Source organism: Artibeus jamaicensis, unplaced genomic scaffold, assembly GCF_021234435.1.
Source record: "Artibeus jamaicensis isolate MK-2021 breed Jamaican fruit bat unplaced genomic scaffold, CSHL_Jam_final scaffold_474, whole genome shotgun sequence".
In the NCBI taxonomy this organism is placed as follows: Eukaryota; Metazoa; Chordata; class Mammalia; order Chiroptera; family Phyllostomidae; genus Artibeus; species Artibeus jamaicensis.
Window position 1 is genome coordinate 12,102,552 of NW_026522046.1, and position 21,024 is coordinate 12,123,575.

At 38.2% G+C, this 21,024-nt stretch overlaps 1 protein-coding gene across 9 annotated transcripts in view; it reads left to right on the top strand.

The window, feature by feature from the left end:
- The window catches only part of TBL1XR1 (TBL1X/Y related 1), a 152,877-nt gene that overhangs the window by 119,185 nt on the left and 12,668 nt on the right, over nt 1-21,024 (top strand). For all 9 annotated transcript variants that reach the window (XM_053657957.1, XM_037128333.2, XM_053657952.1 and 6 more), the window contains 7 exons: nt 3,670-3,815; nt 7,383-7,605; nt 8,295-8,427; nt 8,753-8,894; nt 11,434-11,497; nt 11,582-11,679; nt 12,889-12,949. In XM_053657957.1, coding sequence (XP_053513932.1) covers nt 3,670-3,815; nt 7,383-7,605; nt 8,295-8,427; nt 8,753-8,894; nt 11,434-11,497; nt 11,582-11,679; nt 12,889-12,949 — 867 coding nt within the window. The remainder of the gene's footprint in view (nt 1-3,669; nt 3,816-7,382; nt 7,606-8,294; nt 8,428-8,752; nt 8,895-11,433; nt 11,498-11,581; nt 11,680-12,888; nt 12,950-21,024) is intronic.

The following is a 21,024-nucleotide window of genomic DNA, read 5'->3' on the forward strand; positions in this document are numbered from 1 at the left end:
CAATCCCCCCAATAAGTCTAGTACCCATGTGGTGCCATACATAATTACTACAATATCATTGACTGTGATCGTGGAACTTTTAGACTAAACAGAAACGTGAGTCTATAGAACAGACTTGGAAATGAATTTGGGGTTAAGGTGTGTGTGATGATGTTAGTAGCAACGTGATTTTTTAGGGTTTTTTGACATGAACCTTAAATAGGACCTTGGCTAGGTCAGATTTTCCTTCCAGTCTGTGGCACTGTGTTGTGATAGTACTTGAGCTTTGCCTTTATTTTCTTATTGAGACCCCCCTGCACCATAGCCGTGAGGACTGAGGCTGAAACCCTCGGGGGCTGACTGAGGACGGACGCCCCTTTGAGAACACTGTCCCTATCACCCGAAGGGGAGAACACTCTGAAACGAGCAACATTCAGAAACCGGGTGTTGTGTGGTCTCTTTTCTCACGTGGGATGGTGCGCAGGCCTAAGTAACCACACACACTCCTGCCATGCTTGTCTTTATCACTGAATTACAGTACACTGAAATCCATGGTTTTCAGCTTCATTCCTCTCTTGATTCTCTTTCCTACCTCCCAAACCTTAATCACCCTCGTGAATGTGTGGAAGACTTCGTTATAGAGGTATTATTTATATGAGATTTGTTCTCACCCCTGAAAAGAAGGGATGCTATTTTAGGCAATGAGGCCAGACTTCAGTATTTCAGAGATTTAGGTTGATCCCTTTGTCTTCTACCTTTTAAGTCAAAAGGTATCCCTGAAAAAAAAATTTCCTACATACATATTTACAGATAAATGAAAACATTTTCTAGCATAACCCTGATTCAAGTTTTATTTTTGTTTTTCCAAGATTTAAGTCATGTTTTTTCTGGATTCATAGATTTTGTGATGTTTCAAGACATAGTAGAATTGCATTCTGATTTAACACATATTTATTGAGCACTGGGTAAGTTAGGTAATATTCTATTCTTCTAGAATTAAAAGATTACTGGACACAAATCCTTCCCAGGCAGCCTAACACACACATTCACACAACCATAGACACACATTGTGGTAAGTGCCATCCAAATTAAGTGATTAGCGCAGAAGAAAATAATCAGCCTGGGGCAGTAAAAGGAAGGACTTCACCTCTATCCAGGTAGGAGAAGAGAACATAGGGACGCAGAAAGCCCACAGGTGTGCAGTGTTAGTCACTTGAGTTAAGTGTGCAAGGGGAAGAAGTTTGGGGATGGGGGTGAACCTGGACAGATAAGTAGGGTCAGATTACAAAAGTAAAAGTGGGTGTACTTGGGAGTTTGGTCTGTAGTATGAGGCTGAAGGGGTCATTGCAAGTACCCAAGTATTGGTTTTTGTTTTTTACAAGTAGGATTCTAGCTGTGTCGCGTGGCAGATGGGCTGAGCTGGGGATGACCGGAAAGGAACTGATGGCAGTAAATAGTCCAGGACAAAGGGTGGTGGGACCAGACTCCAGGTTCTGGCGAAGCAGGAGCACTGGTGGCAGAGACCAGAGAGGGGGCATTAACAGAGTTGGGTGAGATGTCCGCAGCAGAGCTGGAGTGAGGGCGACTCTCAGGTATGAGGAAGTAAGGTCAGAAATTTCTAAAGAAAAACGATTTAAGCAGGGAAGAAAGAAGAAAATAATTTTGGCCATAATGATTTTAAGCTGCCATGTAGTGCTATTACTAGAAATAAAAAGATGGTAGTTGAATCCGACATTTATTTATTATGCAGAGTGTTTAAGCGTGAACCTTCTTTAGTGTAAACATTAATGAGATGTGCCAAAACAATGCTAATGACCTCTTCAGGGTGGTTTTTTTTTTTACTATTTAAGAACATCTAAGTGCATGTGCAATAACTTGATAGATGTAAGCACTTGGTGATAGCTTCTCTCCTTATCTGATAGAACAAATTAAGGATATAGGTAACGTTCCAGCCAAAAAATGACATCTTTTGAATATCCATGTGCAACTCTTAGGGTATTTTGGGACATGGGCTTGGACTGTATCATCTAATTAAGCAGGTTTACATGTAACAATTTTAATTTTTTAAGTTGATTCATGAATTAGAGAGTGGAGAAATCATGGTCTTTGCTACAGTTTATAAAGGTCATGAAAATCAAAACACTTTCAAAACCTTGCTAATAAGGTGCCCTAATATTTCATGCCCTACTGACACCACCTTAAGCTGAAACAGAACAGTGGTGCCGTTTTTTTCTTTACTCTTAGTAAACAAGGGCTTACTCTGCCTCAGCTTTATTTTTTACCATTTTTCACTGTTTAGTGGGAACAGGAGAGGATAGTGGTTGTGGCTCTGGTTTCTGAATGAATCCTTATTCTCTTAATGGTTATTTTCCCATTAACTAATTTAGATTATAAGATAATCCAAGTGTATATGCATACATGGTGAAGACCCTTAATAAATGATATTGTTTATCTTGAAATCTTACTTAAATCTTAATATCTTAAATTCTAAGCCACTTGGCTGTTTAGTTTTGTTTTCCCTAGTCACAATTTATTGCAGAATTCTTTGAGAGAGGGACATGTAATTGAAAACAAAATCTCCTACCTCACTGCTTACAGATTTCTGGGCCACATCTCTTACCCTTTGTCCCCATCTCCCCTAGTTTTTATTCTCAGCTTTCTTCCCTGGTGATCTGAAACCTACTCATACTCAAGTAGTTGTGGGTTTCCTCATAAGGACAGTGTGCAGAACGATGGGGTTTGTCCCCCATTTGTATGTTTGATAATGATCTTGTCTGTTAGCAAAATCATGAGATTAAAATGAAAGGGGTAAAGGTATTTAACACCTTTTCACTTCTCACTATGGGTAAGTAACAGGAGTGGAATGGTTGGGTATCCCAAAGAGGGAAAGAGACATGAGGAGAATCAACTGTGATAAATACCTCGGGTCCGTCAGTTTACTAGAATTTTACTTTTCACTTTGAACTTGGCTTGCATAAAAAGCAAGGCTAACATAAAGAGATTTTTGTTATATAAATGTTTTGGTTTAAATATTTCAAATAAAAACTAAAGAATTGATAATGGACACAGAATGGATTTTCACTTGCTATCTCATTTTTTATAGCTTTTATTTAGGTTTATTACTAAGTGGAAAAGAATTAGTAAATTTTTTTGGAGCCAAGTTATTTTTCATTATTAAATTTCAACTTTTATTTCTTAAATTAGTTCTAGTTTGCTTTTTATTTCCCAAGTAGTTTTTAAAAACCTGCAAAAGATTGAATTTATAAGTCATTGGGCAGTTTGTATGCAGAGATTTAAATATACTAGAAAAATATTATATGTCACTTAATTTATCTTGGGCTAAATTATCTTGTGAAGCAGTTGAGTCACGTGATTTCCAAATGCTTTTTCCAAGTTTAAAGATTGACACTATTTGTTGAGGGAAATGATACGCCGCCGCTAAATTTTATATATCCTAGAAATTTAAAATAGGACATTATGTAATTAAATTGCAAAAGAAAATAGATACAGACTAACATGTTTGGATTTTAGTATTTCTTTTGTTTAAAAACATGTATTTGACCTTAGCTAATAGTCTGGGATTTCAAATGGGTGGAGTGTGATTTTGAAAGACTACAGGTTTTTCATTTGTATCTTATAGCATGTTGCCACTAGGAGAATAACTTCTTATACCTTTTCTTTTGCTTTTAGGATTTTCTCATTCAGCATTTACATTTGGTATAGAAAGCCATATTAGTCAATCAAACATAAACGGTGCCCTCGTCCCACCTGCTGCGTTGATTTCTATAATCCAGAAAGGTCTGCAGTATGTAGAGGCAGAAGTTAGTATTAATGAGGTAAGGGATACTTATTTCAAATATTCTTAGTCTTAAATATATTCTTAATCTGATATCTTGTTTGCTCATTCATTATCTGACTTCAGCTTCTTCGTGCTAATACAATGAAGGGTTGTTGTTCTTAATGTAACAGTCAGGTCCCACAGGTAGAGTACGTTGGCTGCCAGCTGTAAGGGTTGTGATCTGTAGCTTATTTCACTTTAAATGGTTTTATAACTAAATAGTAAGAAGCAATTTTCTGTTAAACAACAGCATGGCACTATGGAATGCTAAGCCCATAGCTGATGGTCTAAAAAATCAGAAAATCTCAGATTTTATTTGGTTATACCTGATTTGGAAGACAGTTCATAATTAAAGCTAATTCTTGATACTATTGCCTATTTAAGGTCCATATATTGGTAGTTTAACTCAGGGGTCAGCCAGCTATGCCCCATGAACCACATCCTGACTGCTGCTCGTTTTTGTGAAATTTGATTGGAACACATTCATGCTCGTTCATTGACACAGTTGTCTGGCTGGTTCTGTGTCACTGTGGCAGAGTGGAGTAGTGGTGACAAAACTCACGGCCTGCAGAGCCTCAAATATTTACTGTCTGGTCTTTTACAGAAAAGGGTCACACACCCTGGTCTAGCTGAAAATTTTCACATGGTCAGGATTAATGATATGTGTAGCTTTTACCTTATTTTCATTTCAGAGATTAGCATGTCCCCCTTCCCTTTCACAAGTACATACTGCGAGAAAATACTTTCACAAGTATTTTTATATATGTTTATAAAACTGAAGCATCCATGGTTTCCATATCAGTATTTATTACTATGATTACATAGTATACTAAAATTGATTTTATTAGCTATGTTTCATCTCTGTAACCGAAAAATCTATTAATATTAAATGAAATGTGTCCTCACCGTCTTAGCACTTAACTCCCAGAAGTATCCTTTACAGAGTGTAATAAACAGTTTCCACCAGTGGCCAGAGATGAAGTCCCATTTTATCTGAAAAACTTTTTGTAGGTTCAGTATAGTGCTCCACAATGTATCTGTGTTGGTTTTAATATTTTTAAGTTACAATTTAAAATGCTTTCACTTACCCTTCAAATACTCCATTCTGATCAGCAACTTTAAAAGGTATGGTCTGTTTCTATAGCTCAGAGCACCCATCACACCACTGCAGATTGTCAGTGGTGCCTGTTCATCGGCTTACGTGGGCGGCCAGGCTTCACGCACGCATGTTGTTAGCTAATTTGCAGTGTGTCTGTTGGGTTGGCCAAAAAGTTTGTTTTTTTTCCTGAACAGTGGCTCTAGTAGTGTTTAGTTGTCTTTAACTTCATTTGAAACAGTTTTGTTAGATTGTATTGTGACAGGTCTCATATCAGCATGCATTTTTAAAAAAACTTATCAAAATTGGTGAATTTTTGTGTAGCCATTTTAATATTGAAGATGGAAGAAGACTTGCAGCAGTTTTGGTGTATTATACTTAATTATTTTGATGAACGTAAAAATGCAACGGAAACTCAGAAAACATTTGTACAGTGTCTGGAGAAGGTACTGTGACTGATCAGAAGTGTCAAAAGCAGTTTGTGAAAATTTTTGGTACTAATGCCATTTTAAAAAATTATTTATTTATCTTCAGAGGGGAAGGGAAGGAGAGTGGGCGAGACATACCAATGTATGGGTACGTGTCGTGCGTCCCCTGCTGGGAACTAGCCTGCAACCCAGGCATGTGCCCTTGCCGGGAATTGAACCATGGTTATTTGGTTTGCCGGCCCGTCCGTGCTCAATCCACTGAGCTACACCAGCCAGGGCTACTAATAACATTTTAACTAATTCTTTGCTGTGGGGCTATCTTAATGAGGCCTATCCAGAAGGTATCCATCCATGTAATATGAAAATAGACACTTATTGAAGAAGATACAAGATACAAGCAACATTGTACATAGGACAGTGACATCTCAGTCCTCTTCAAAGCAGGCACCTTGGGACCTCACACAGTTCTCCCAGTCTCCATCAGCTGCCCCATCATATTTTCCTGAATCTCCTCGAAGGTTGAAATCTCTTTCCTTTCAAAGGTGATTTTAGTTTTGGGAAAAGCCACAAGTCATAGGCGCCAGATCTGGGCTGTAAGGGGGCTGAGTCATCTGGGTGATTTGATGTTTGGCTAAAAAAACTCTACAATGAGACTTGATACACAGGTGGGTGTGTTGTTGAGATGAAGCTGCCAATCACCAGTTGCCAATAGTTGTGGCCTTCTGAATCATCCAAATAGTTCCTGTGGAGGAATGTTCAAGGTTAATGTGAAATTTGATGCAAGCTCGTTGCTTTACTTGCTCAGTCATTTTGAATACAACAGCCACACGGTGCACATGCTCACTGAACAGACCCCAATTAGTACAGTGAAGTCATCGTTGTTCATGCACATGTATTCCAGTGCACTCTCCTTGGCTGGCAGGTTACATGGATGTTGCGCAAACCATTCTCATTATATTCACTGGCTGGACTTTTTCATGACAGACTTTGTATGCATTGGAAGATACTTAGCAGCACCCCTGGCCTCTACCCGCTAGAAGCCAATAGGAGGAGATAGCTGACAGATTCAAAATACCTCATCAATGAAGTTATTGGTGAGAATTAAAAATGTGTCTTTTATTTTAGGAATAAAACTAAAAGGACTTTTTGGCCAACCCATTATTTCTGACTTGTTCTGTGCTGTGTGTATGTCTCCTCTTGTGCTTGCGTGGAGAGCTTTTATTAATTGTGAACTTTCTAGCATCCAGGAGAGGAGCTTTGGAAAATTTAAGGATGTCCATTAAATTAAAGAGCACCAGCGTGTGTGTTAAGATGGTGCTTTTCAAATTTTAGTGCACATAAACACCCAGAGAGCTTGTTAAAACACACACTTCCTAAGCCCTTCAGAGATGCTGACTCTTCTGTAGGTTTGAACCTACATTTCTAACAGGTGGTAGTGGTCCTTGGATCACACTCTGAGTAGCACTGCTTATGAGATGCCAGCCCCGTTGACCAGGTGGTTGCTTTCAGCAAGTCTTTAACCTTACTGCGCTTGCCTTCCAGCATTAATAAAATGAAATGTTGTACAGCATAGTATCCGAGGCATTCCTGTTCCAATGTTTCATCAAATCTCAGGAAACTTTGGAGTCCAACAAAGCTATTTAAAGGTTTTTAGTTTTAGAGAAGTATTTCCCAATCTCTTACTGTTTGAATGATTTCATATTGGTCATTGCTTTTGACAGAATTTTGGAATATAATTAATTAATAAACTTTCTGTTATCTGGGTCTACTTGTTATTATTTCTTTCAATGTGTCAGCTTTCTCTGTGCAGTGTATAACAGTAAGAACCAGGTGAGGAGGAAAAATTAAACAGCTATTTGCAGTTGCTTCTTGAAGTTTTTTTTCTTTCCTCTGACTCCCTTTTGTCTTGCGTGTATTCAGAAAATTATCTAGAAGTACTTCTGCCTTGGAATGAAGCTTTTCACTTCTGTTGTTGACTTGTTTGAGTGCAAAGTCTCCTAAATGTGTTACTTTTGACTTCTCTCACAATTTCCAAATCCAGGACGGCACCTTGTTTGACGGCCGACCAATAGAGTCTCTGTCGCTGATAGATGCCGTAATGCCTGATGTAGTACAGACGAGACAGCAAGCTTACAGAGATAAGCTTGCACAGCAACAAGCAGCAGCTGCTGCAGCTGCCGCGGCTGCCACAAACCAACAAGGATCTGCAAAAAATGGGGAAAACACAGCAAATGGAGAGGAGAATGGAGCACATACTATAGCAAGTGAGCAGAGATAGAATTTTTTAAAAATTACTTTTCAGAAGAAATGTTTTGCTTTATAGGGATGTTGCCTCTTCTAAGCTGAAGTAACATCATCTCTATCATTTACGCCAACTTGTTCCCTTAACTTGTATCACACAATTCAGATTTTTATTGCTAAAGATCCAAAAGCCAGATTTACATTCGCGGATTTTTTTGTTGTTTTAAAAAAAATTTAGAAACCATTTTTCTATGGTTAAATTAATTTCATATCCACATTTGTTTTTTAAATAAAACTTGTAAGACTAGTCGTTAACAAATACAATGAAGCTCTTGACGTGGAGATATAAAGGCAACTCTCCAACTCTCATGTTATATGAATGATATCAGCAACCCCTACTGGCGGGAACTCAGAATAGTATTGGCATGGGTTATATTTAATTCGGACTGTCTTACCATTTTAGTTACATTTTGTGGGTCTAACCTTTCTCATTTCGTCTCTTCCCTCACCCCCCAGGTCTAAACACACACCCAGATAGATACATATATCTTTTGAAAATAGTATGGTCATATTTAACTGAAGATAGGAAATTCTTTTCCGTGTGATAAGTACCGTGTGTTCAAGTTACACTGTATGTTATAAAGTAGGTATTTTTACCAACATGTTGTGATATTACCTGACTGGAATTTTCCACTTGTTTCGTGTGCTGCAGACAACCACACGGATATGATGGAAGTGGATGGGGATGTTGAAATCCCTCCTAATAAGGCAGTCGTGTTGCGGGGCCATGAGTCCGAAGTGTTCATCTGTGCCTGGAACCCTGTTAGTGATCTCTTGGCATCAGGGTATGTTTCCCAAAGTAAAAACAAAAGTGAATTTTTTAAAATCTCTTACTGAACCTATTGTATTTTATAAATACATTATTTGTGTTTTCAGGTTTCTGTTGTTTGTTAGTGGTCATTTTGCCTCTGTAAATCTTCATTCCTTTATAAAATAATCTTAGAAGTTTCATTAAACTTACTACTTCAGGTGTGCTTGGGGCCCTCAAAATGGCAACAGAAAAATATACTGGATGTGGAAATTTTGATACTCTCGTTTGTTTTGCCTTATTAATATTAAGATATAAATATAGATATTATGAGGGCTTAAAATGCATTGCATCCTTTGTAGGTCTGGAGACTCAACAGCAAGAATATGGAACCTTAGTGAAAACAGCACCAGCGGCTCCACACAGTTAGTGCTGAGACACTGCATCCGAGAGGGGGGGCAGGACGTCCCGAGCAACAAGGACGTGACCTCTCTAGATTGGAATGTGAGTATCGCTCCATTGTCCGTGGCGCATTTATTTACTAATAGAATTCTCTGGGCCTTAGACTGATGGCAGCGTTTGTCCCTTTGTTCAGATAGTTTTGGATTTCACTAACTAATGAGAACAACAAACTGGGAGTCTTCATTCCCAAGTGTGGTGGTACAAACAAAGATGGGCCCTTGAGCAGTCAGACTAAGTAAGGTTCAACCTGCAGCTCCTCCTTATCTAACAGCAGAGCCTTCGTAAAATTGGTGGTCGGCCACTCTGTGCTTCATTTCACTCAACACGGATATTGAGTGTGATAATGGCACCTACATAAATGAGCTAATAGAAGAAAATCAGTAACAGGCACATAGGAAATTCTAACCAGTAAGTCCTTTGCAGGGGGATAAGAGAAATCTGTATAATAAAAACATGTTCTTGTTTTTCTCAGTTTGCTATGGTCTGATGAAAACTTCATTGCCAACTGCCTTTTAGGGATCATTAGTCTAGACTACTGCCAAGCTTTATAGTAATTTTATAAATACATGATTTAACATTCTTAAGGGCTAACTTGACTACTCTGACTTACTAGAAAGTTTGTTGATAAAGCTTCAGCTTTTTAGTTCCAAGTACATGGTTAATATCTTTGTTTCTTTCTATGCCCATTATTAATATATGGAAAATTAATATTTTAAATTTTTCTATATATTTTCCTTTGTTCCATGTTGCTCTTTTCCTTTCTTGTAACTTTGTATCCATTTTTTTTACCTTTCTGCTCCTCCCTTCTCCCTCCAGAAAGCAGCTTTTTTAGACTATTTCAAGAATTTTAGGGATTGGCTATTCTTTCCTCAGCAAGTGAACATCCCTTCCTCCTATGGCTTCTACTTAACAATATTTTGTGGGATTTTCCAAAGGATCTTCCACATCGAAATCCAAGAAATGAGAGCTATGTTTAAAAACAATTACTATGGCTAAAGTTTTGAATTCCTCCAGAACTCATAGCTAGGCTTTTTTGTTTTCTTTTAGCATTCTTTTCTAAAATTCCCAGTAATGTATTTACCCTCCTCCTTATAAAGGTGACCATTGTAAAATGAAAAGGAGGTTTATCACATTGCAGTACTGTTATTGCATGTCAGTACTTACATCTTCTTAATATTGGACCTTATTGTATATTAGGTCAAAAACCTCATAGAATTCTTAAGCTATTTGGGTCAGACTGTGTTAATTTAATGAAATTTACAGTTTACACTGAAAGGGGTGGTAAACAAATGTTGATTTGTTGAGCTTAGTAATTCTGAACTGCAAATTACATTTTTAAAAGGTGCACTTTTTGAAAAATACATTATTCACTATGTACTTGAATCTTCCACTAAAAAGCACAAACATTATCTTTGATTAATATTTCTTTTTCACACCTAAAGCAAGATCCTGGCATTTTTGGCATTTAAAGTATTTTTTCCCAACTTAGTGGTCCATGAACTAGAACATTTTGGGGGGACTCTTAGTTGAAAAGGAACCACCCATTGTGCAGAGTCTGGAACTTGGGCGGTTGGCTTCACAATGGCTGCTGCTTCCTCAGGTGGAGCCGTAGAGGGTGTCTGAATCCTGGCAGGATGAATCTGCAACCCCCAGAACTGGTGTGTGTTTGTCACTTACCTGTACAGCTCAATGGCTTGAGAGGTCTGAAAAGGACAGTGGTTTCAGTGCCCTTACAAAAAGCAGCCAGAAGGTACTAACTAGGTAAGGCAGGATTTCATTCTGTGTCTCCAGTACAGTGTACTCATCCGAGCAGTAGTCTGCGTAATCCACTCTGTGACTTGCCGTGGTCCATACCGTGCTGGTCCATACCGTGTTAGATCCGCCCTTCCACCGTGCCATCCATCGAGACAAGGACACAAGGGAATACAAGCTCAGAGAAATCGGAATGGATTTCTCCCCCTTGTCAAGTTGTTCCAGGCAGTTGTACTCGACCTTTTTTGCTGTCAAGTCACCTGCACTCCTTTCTGGCTCTTTTTCTTGTGTTGCATTTTTTACCGGTCAGGATTTTATATTTGGAAAGCATTAGAAAGAGACATTCAATGATATTAAGAATTTGATCATCTGAAACAGCATTATTTGTATCATATAACACATTTTGTTTAGACAGTAAAAGATTTAAAGAGGGTCATAGCTTGTAATCATAATGAAATATTTTGGAAGATTTTGCTTTTTTACTTCTATTTAATTGTTAAGAGTTATGATTTTTGACATCCTTCCCAGACTTGCAGCCTCCCCCAGCTTTAGCTGTGGGCGTCCTCGGCGCCCAGGGAGTGAGGCGGGTTCTGTTCCCAAGCAGTTGCTGCCATTTTGAGGTCAGGACGCAGGCTTGCACACTGGCTAAGTGCCGCCAAAACTTGAGCTTCCCAGTGGTGAAGGGTGTTTCATAGGCCTTGGTGGCACTCCCAAATAGGCAAAACTGGAAAGTTTTGAAGCAGAGAATGTCATTTAAACGCAAAATATTTTAGTAAGTTAAATGCCATTTCTGGATTTCGTAATTGAAAGAAATGTGTTTCTCTGACAGAGTGAAGGTACACTTCTAGCAACTGGTTCCTACGATGGGTTTGCCAGAATATGGACTAAAGACGGTAAGTGAAGCATTTTTCTTTTCCTTTGTTGTTGGTTTAAGTTATAATGCGTGAATTAATTTTAATGTTTTTTTTAAATATTAGGTAACCTTGCTAGCACCTTGGGGCAGCATAAAGGCCCTATATTTGCATTAAAGTGGAACAAGAAAGGAAATTTCATCCTAAGTGCTGGAGTAGATAAGGTAAAGAACATTAAGCTACATCCTGTAAAGATTACTGTGGTACAGACCATAATTGGAAGTAACGTGCTCGCTGCTCTTTACGTAAACAGTAAAACATTCATATTTGGGAAATTCAGGTATGAATTTGTGATGGTAACAGATACTTCCTTAGATTTTCAGTCGGCTCCTTCCTGAACCTGCTCATCAGAACGCCTTTTATTCTTTGTCTGGGTGGCTGCCCTCCTCCTTGTGCTGGCATCTGGGCCGTAACGAACGTCATGCTTTTTGCTGCCTTCTAAAGTTCCTAGTGTATCTCACCAGTGAGTGCGGCTCTGGAGTGATTCCACGGGAAGTCTTAGAGCCAGTGTGTGAGCCGAACTCCCGGTGCTTAATTGAAAATGTAAAAAGTGCACGATCTTTCCAGCTTTTTCACCTAATTAAGTTGGTGAATATGTATAGGTTGGAAATACGGTCTTTTTTTCTCTTTTATTTTCTTAGGTCATTCCCCTTAACTGCACCTCCTAAAATGAATCCAGGTTTAGGATTATTTGAATCTAGGAAAACACAGGCTTGTAGGTAACTGGGTGCATCGTGAAAAGGAAAGTGAAGGTGGCCAGGACTGGAAGGCAGAACCGGCTTCATAGTCACTGCACCACATGGTACTCTCCATCCCCAGAATCACGAAATCGGTGATGAGGGAGTATGGAAAGGAAGGGTGAATATATCCATTCAGATTTATATGTCACACTTTGATATAAAAGACAGTTTTAAATATTGTCAAAATTCAAGCTGCCTTATATGTAAATGTGAGCTTTAAAAATCTTAATACTGAGAGTTGGCTGACTACTTTGTCAACTAAGAATTTTCTTCCTTATAGCTAAGTAGCTATAAAAAAACCTTTAATACACTATTGCTATGGAGTTTTTAAAGCAATGTAATATGATGCCTGGTACTTTGTAGACAAACCAATAATTGTTATTTCAACTAAGTTTACTGATGAAAAACCATTAGGGAAAAATTTAACTGCTTAATTGTTACCAGCCCCATCTTCCTCGCCAGCCCTGGAAGTGGAGTGTGGCCTCATTATACAATTTGGGGAAAGTAAATGTTAAACATTAAATTCACTCTGACATTTCATATTATTTTACCATTTTTAGGAATCTAACTTAATGCATTATAGTAAGTTCCCTGTAATTCTTAGTGGTGTTTTTTCCCCCTTTTTAATATCAGACAACAATTATTTGGGATGCACACACTGGTGAGGCCAAGCAGCAGTTTCCTTTCCACTCAGGTAAGTCCTTCCCATGCACATAAGAGCTGGAACTCTCTTCTGTTTTTCTAATTAAACCTGTAACAGCATAAAATCATTTAAAACCTCAGCGCAACCAATATCATCAATCTTGTCACTAGCTCTTTGAGGTGCTGATGTTCCGTGACTTTCAGATGGCTTGTTGTTAGAGGATCATCAAAAGTTTCCTGTGAAATGTGCCATAATAAAGCAGTTGAGGCCTGGTTTGTATTGCTTAATGGTAAGGACATAGATATTTGAATCAGGAGGTCCAAGTTTGAATGTCAGTTTCACCCCCCTTAACAAGCTTTAAGACTGAGCAAGCCACTCAACCTTGCTGAGCCTCATTTTCTCTACCTGTAGATGAAGGGTAATAATATCTGTCTGTTATGAGGATAAGACTAAGTAATGTATATCAAAATACTGTATATGCTCCTACAGATTTAAGTATTGTTACATTTCTTATGTGGGATTGATACATCTAAATTAGTCCACCAATGTACATAAAATAAAAGGCTTTTCCAGTGTTCTTGAAACTTTGGTGCATAGATGGATTTTTCCTTTAGGAAATAATTTGGTGCTTACACTGGTAAATCTGCCCCACAAACTCGTGTGCCCCGTCAGTTGTGGTGTGTAGGCACGCACCGGGATGCGCAGGCCGATGCGTGCAGACAGGTGCGCTTCAGTGCCTGTGCTCCTCGGCAGCTGGGACGATTGTACTTGCCTTCAGTGGGTCTCCTGATGACAGCAGCCGATGGTAAACTAGAACAAGATGCCTAATAACCACTAGAACCGTAGTTTTAGTATTCCAGCACCTGATTGAATTCTTTCAAGGTTTTGGTCTGGTTCAGAAGAGCTTTCGTTTGGTGGCTGGCTAAAGTAAATGGTTATTTTCAAGTCTTTGTAACATTTTTTCACAGAGAGTGGCACAGCTTCTGGCAATTTGCTTTTTTGCCTGTATTTAATGTAACTGAACAATCAAGGCACAAAATTATTTTTCTTAGTGTCTGAGTAATTTGCAAGCATAATGTTTAAAAAAACTCAGCTTGATTAAAGCTTACCACATTAATAGACATTTACACATCAGTTTTTGTTCATCTTTGCTTCTAGTCTTCACCCAAATATCATTCTGTTAGGCCTCTGTCAGTTTCATGTAAAAGTCTCTCCTGCCTCCTAGAAGTAGTAGAATGTCGACATGAGTGTGTGTGCGGTGCCGTCACTGGCTGCTGTGTGGTGTGTGCTGCGTGTGCCCTGGAGGTGCTGCTCTGTGCGCTCACTGTCCTGTTCAGTCTGGGCGATGGCCCAATGAGGTAGATGGGGTTAAAGTCATCTCACAAGTTACATAGCTTTTTTTACCAGTAGCAGTCTTTCTTGCCATGCCTTTTGGTTTTTAGAACAGCTTTATTCAGGTATAATTAACAAAAAATTAACTACAGGATGGGAGAGAAGTAGGTTTACAGTTGCAAGTACATAAGACAGTTTATTCTTACATTATTGATTAATTATTGTATTATTTTCCATATGAACAACTGTAAACCCACTTTTGTGCCACCTTATATATGTATTTAAATTGTACAGTTTGATATGTTTTGACCTATGTATATAGTATTAAATCCATCACCACATTGAAGACATTGAACTATATAGTACATCTGTTGGCTTCAGAAGTTTCCTCCTCCCCTTTGTGGTCCTCACCCCCATCCACAGGCAACCACTGGTAATTAGTTTACATAATGTTAACAGAATCACACAGTATGTATTCTTTTTTGTAATTATTTTGTTTTCAGTTGATGGGTGGGTAGTATTTCTGTGTGTGTGTGTGTGTGTGTGTGTGCACCACACTTTATTCATCACCTACTGAAGCATATTTGGATTGTTTAGGTTTTTGCTTATTACAAACAAAACCACTGTCAACGTTCATGTACACTTGTGCTTTCCTCTCTCCTGTGTGAATACGTAGAAGGGGAATAACTAGATCATATGCTAGGTGTGTATTTAACTTGTTACTAAACTGCCAGACTGTTTTCCGCAGTACATTTTCCAAAGTGGGTCACGTTCTCACCAGCAGTGTTTATTCCAGTCTCTCTGCATTCTTGCCAGCATTTTTTTATGTGGTCAGTCTTTTTTAATTGGAGCCATTTTAAGGTGTGTGTACTAGTATTTCACTGCGGTTTAATTTGCACTTCCTAATGACTAATGATGTTGAGCATCTTGCCATCTTTATGTCTTCTTTGGTGAAGTACCTGTTTAAATTTTTGAACCTTTAATTTTTCTTATGATTGAGTTTTGCAAGTTCCTTACGTATTCTGGATGTAAGCCTTTTATCTAATATTTACAGATATTGTCTTGTAGTCTGTGGCTTGTCTGTGCATTCTTTTGACAGTGTCTTTGGAGATCAAAAGTTATTAATGTTGATGAATTCCATAATTTATTAACTCCTTTATTTGTCATGCTTTTAGAGGTTGAGGTCACTGATTTTTGAGACTTTTCTGCTTTTCTGATATGGGAATGTAGTGCTATACATTTACCTCTAACTACTTAACTACTTAGTGACATCTCAAAATACTTTCCACTTTTGATTTATCCTTTGATCTTAGAATAGTGTTAATTTCTGAGTATTTGGGAAGTTTCCTGATATCTTTGTAATATTGATTTGTAATTTAATTCCATTGTTCCTGTGTCATTTAGGTCAAGTTGTTTGATAGTGCTTTTCATATCTTTTATAGCCCTACTGGTTTTTCCATCTGTTCATACAGTCCATTGTGAGAGAGGGGTATTGAAATGTTCAACAAAGTTGGAAACAGTGATTTTTGTTTCCTTAGAAGCTGTGTCAGTTTCTGCTTTATGTATGTTGAAACAATGTTATTACAGACATGAATGTTTAGGGTTGTTACATCCTCATGTTGAAATGACTCCTGTATCATTTTGTTAATGAGTGTCTTTTTTTTCCCCCTTTAATTTTCTGTTCCCTGAAATCTAATTTATCTGATATTAATATAGGTCTCCCAGTTTTCTTTCAGTTAGTACTGGCATAGTATATATTATCCCATCCTTTTATTTTCATTCTATGGATGTCTTTATATTTGAAGCATATTTTATGTAGGTATGACACATAATACTTGTTATTCAGTGTCAGTCTTTGTCTTTTAATGATATTGAGGATAGTTACATTTAATGTGATCATTGATATATTTAAATTAATCATATTTCTGTATCTCTTTTTCTGCCTCCTTTTGGATTAAATATTTTTATGATTATATTTTCCCTCCTTTGGTGGGTTAATAACTTGTTTTTTATTGTAATGGTTACATTAGGATTTATAGTACACATCTTTATTAAAGGTACCAGCTACCTTCAAGTAATATTTAAAAGGGATTAAATAATTAAATAGGTTTTGCTCCTATAGCTGCCATTTATAACAGTCCATTCCTTTGCATAGATATGTATTTTCATTTGATGTCATTTTTTCTTCCTGAACTACTGTAATAGTTCTTACAGTGAAGATCTGAAGCTGATGAATTCTTTTAGTTTTTGTAAGCCGAACAAATCTTTATTTTACTGTCATTTTTGAAAGGTTTGTGTTGGGTATATAATTCTGGGATTTATAGGGTTTTGTTTCTTTCAGTACTTTAAAGGAAATGTTCCATTCTTTTTTTATTTATTTTTCATTTGAAATTGCTACCATTTCATCTTTACTACCTGTCCATAACTGTCTTGTTTTCAAGAGTTTCTTCTTATCACTTGTTTTGGCAAATTTGAGTATCATACCTTGGCAGTGTTTTCATGTTTATTGTCCTTGGAATTAGTTAAATCTATTGTTTCATAGTTTTCTGCAAATTAAAAAAAAAACATTGACCCTTTTTTTCAACACCCCCTCCCCCAAACCTGGGATTCTGATTACATATTTATTAGTCTGCTCAACATCCTACAATTTGCTGATGATCTGTTTGGGGTTTTTTTAGACTTTCTGTTCTGTTTTTAAATATTGGATTACTTCTTTGCTGTTTCCCAGACCACTAATACTTTTTTTCTGTAATTTCTAATTTGCAGTTTATCTTATCTAGTGCATTTTCATTTCGCATTTCAGTTTTTCTCTGTAGAAGCTTGATTTTGGTCTCTTATAAATCTTTCATGTATCTACTTAGTTACCTGAATATGTGGTATATATAGTTGACCCTTGAAGAACATGGGTTTGAACTGCATGGGTCCATGTATATGCCGACTTTTTTCAATAAATATTTGTTCCCTCCATAGCCGTAGGTTTTACATTCATGGGTGCAAACACCCTCAGATGCAGAGGGCCAGCTGTGTTTTCCTACACCACTCTATACAAGGGACTTGAGCATCCAGGGATTTTGAGTATTTGCAGGGTTTCTGGAACCAGTGCCCTCCAGATACCACAGGAAGACTCTTAGTTGAGTTTTTGGAGAGTCAGAAGTTGCACACAGATGTTTGATTGCACAAGAGGGTTGGTGTCTGCATTGTTCAATGGCTAACTGTAGTTTCAATTGCTTTGATGTCTTTGCTAGTTGCACCATGATTTTTCTCTTTATTTGGGCCACATTTTCCTTCAGATTTTCATGCCTTGTTACTTTTGTTTGGAAGTGAAATGTTCTGAATTTTGCCTTGTTGGTTGCTGGATATTTTTGTATTCTTATAAAAATATTCATAAATTTGACTTGGAACACAGTAAATGGTTTGATCCTTTTGGGTCTTGCTTATAAGCTTGTTAAATGACTGAAACAGTGCTGATTCTTTCCCAGCAGAGAGGCACAAGCCTTAAGTGTACTCTAATGAGTATTCCATGAGTCATGAGGTTTCTAGTCTGACTGGTAGACATAGACACTATTCCCAGGCTTGCATTTCAGGCATTGTTTTTCTGCATGTTTTTTGAGTTTTTCGTTCCCTGGTCTCAGCTAGTATCCTCACACACTTGTGCTCATTGTACTCAGCAGAATATTGAGTAGGACCCATGGCAGATCTTCAGAGCTCTCTGCATAGCTCTCCCCTTTCCAGTGCTCTGTCCTGGGAGTTCTAATTGCCTTTGTTTCCCCAGATTCTCAGCTTTGTCAATTCAACACAGAAATTTTATGGATGTCTATCTAAGGCACAGGTGACAAACACAAGGCCTGGGGTCCGGATCCGGTGATCTGCAGAATCTGGCTCACCACCTTGTTTTATCCCGCCCAGCACCTTGTTTCTATCTGGCAGCAGTGCCGAGCTCTTGATAACTGCTAAGTAGTAGTTACATTTATACATGTTCGGCCCTTTGAAGACAACTGTGAGGCTGAAGTGGCCCCTGGTGAAAATGAGTTTGCCACGCCTGGGCTAGGGATTTTAGTATTTCCTGTGCCAAGACCTGGACATTTTTTTTCAGATTGTAAGCTTGGGCAATTCTGAAGGCACATTAATTGTTGGGTTTCCCTTCTCTCCTGAAATTTCTGAGAGTATTCTGTAATTTTTTTGGTTGTTTGGGGCAGGAGATAAATAAGGTCCCTGTCATTCCATCTTGACCAGAAATGGAAGTCTACCACACTTTTTAAATTACTGTATTTTAATTCCTGTACTAAATGTTCTCCTGTGTACACTTTTGTGTTAAGCATAAATCATGATTACAGGTGAGTTATAATGAGTTACCACTTCATACCCTTTAGGACAGCTATGAAACGTAACATCGTTCATGAAGATGTGGAGAGATTGGGACCCCTTCCACTCTTTCAGTGGTCATGTAAATGGTACATTCACTGGGAAACAGTAGGGCTAACTCTGAAAGCTAAATACAGAGTTGCCATGTAGTCTAGCAGTGCTACTCCCAGGTATACTCCCAAAAGGATGGAAACGGGCTTGAACAAATTCTTGTATGTCAGTGTTCACAGTAGCCAGAAGGTGGAAACAATCCCGTGTCCATCAACACATGGATGGATAAGCAAAGTGTGGACTGTATGGACAGTGGATTATTATTCAGCCCTGAAAAGGAATGAGGTTCTGAGACATGCTGCACTATCAATGAACCTTGTACACATTACGCTAAATGAAGGAACCTAGACACAAATGAACAAACATTCTACTTACAGGAAACAACTACAATAAGCAAATTCATAGAGACAAAAAGTAAAGATTAGAGGTTAGCAGGGGCTGGGAGTGGGAGAAATGGTGACTTATTGCTTAATGGTTATTGCTTAATGCTTAGAGTTTCTGTATTAGTTTGGAGTGGTGAAAAAGTTTTGGAAATAGTGGTGATGGTTGGACAACATTATGAATGTAATTAAGACCACTGAATTGTACACTTAATAAAATGACAAATTTACCCTGGCTGGTGTGGCTCAGAAGATTGAGTACTGGCCTGACAAACAAAAGGTTGCTGATTCGATTCCCAGTCAGGGCACATGCCTGGGTTGCGGGCCAGGTCCCCAGGACGGGGTGCACAAGAGGCAATCACATACTGATGTTTCTCTCCCTCTTTTTCTCCTTCCCTTCCTCTCTCTTTAAAAATAAATAAAAATCTTAGAAATCCCTTAAAAAATAACAAGTTTCATGTGACATATGACCATAATATTTTTAAATTAATAATGTAATATGTCACAAACCATTAAATTATATACTCTACATGGATGAACTTTATGGTATGTAAATTTTATATGAATAAAGCTGTTTAAAAAAATAAACAAGTAATGAATGTCTTTCTTCCCTGTCCTCATAGGTTTGTTCATTACCTTTTTAACTTACCAAGGACACAGAAATTTGGATCTTAGTTCCAGGATTTTAAAATTTTGTGTAACCCTGGGCAAATTAACTTTTCTTAGACTCTTATCATAAGTAAAATGAGACCAGTAATAATGATCATACCCCTAACATATTGCGTACATAAAAGTACATTTTATGTCAGAGGTCTGTTTCTCTCCTAAAGAACTTGTATTACCTAGCTTCATTTTAGTTTAGGATGAAATACAAAGTAAGGAGGAATTCTTTGATTACAGCAATCTATAACCTTTGCATCTTATGAGCCAGGCATACCACAGAAACATTAAGCATGCAGCTCATGTTGACCCAGCTTCCTCCAGTTATCTTTACCTGGTTACACGGTTTGTTTTTGTTTTGTTTTGAACCTAACGGTGTATTTGTTGGAATTGCACCTCTTACTTTCTCCAACCAAATGTTTTGCAGACAGCCCGAATGAAATTAGTCCTCTTACGTGTCATGACAGATGCATGGCCTTCTTTATGGCACTTTGTTATACCTTTGTCTTCTAAATTAATTTGATTTTTTAGGTCTTTTTTTGCCTCTTCTTAACACTCCAACAAATTATTTACCTAAGGAACATTTTGTTAAAATTGGTTTTGAAATAGCTTAAGTAATATATTTAATGTCAGAATGGAAGTGTAGTGTAAGTAGTTACTGAGTCATATTCCAGGCACGAGCACAGAACCTAAACCAAGTAATCCAGGAGAGAGAATTTAATACAAGGAAATAGTTGCAGAGATGTTGAAAGAGTGAAAAACAGAGGAATAAGAGGTGACTCAGAGTTTAACAACTGCCGGAAACCTAAGACTTAGAGAAGGTGGCAGGATCCAAATACGCAGTGTGAATTGGAACCTTGGGAGAGAGGCTATCTGGCAAGAGCAGGCACCGCGGAGTAAACCTAGCCTCTGCCAGGGATCGGCCTGAAAGAGAGAAATGGGAGTAAAATCGCCTGTCTTTCTTTCTCCTGACCTTGGGCTCTTGACAGTGTCTTCCTCTGCATGAGCCCTTCTGGAAACCGGAGGCCAAGGAGGCTGGAATATGTAATTTGGGAGAGTCAGCCTGCTGGGTGCAGCGCACAGGCGGGCAGAGTGTGGCAGGAGTGGGCCTGATAGCAAAGGTGGCAGATGAACAGGACAGTCCCCTCACCTGTGTTGCTCTGGGAAGTCATGATGCACACAGACAGCAGCAGGGTCCACACACGGTGCTGATCAAAGTAAGCCTGTATTTTTGTTTAATTTTTTTAATCCTCATCCGAGGATATGTTTATTGATCTTAGGGAGGGAGAAACATCAGTCGGTTTCCTCCCGCACATGCCCTGACCAGGGGTCGAACCCACA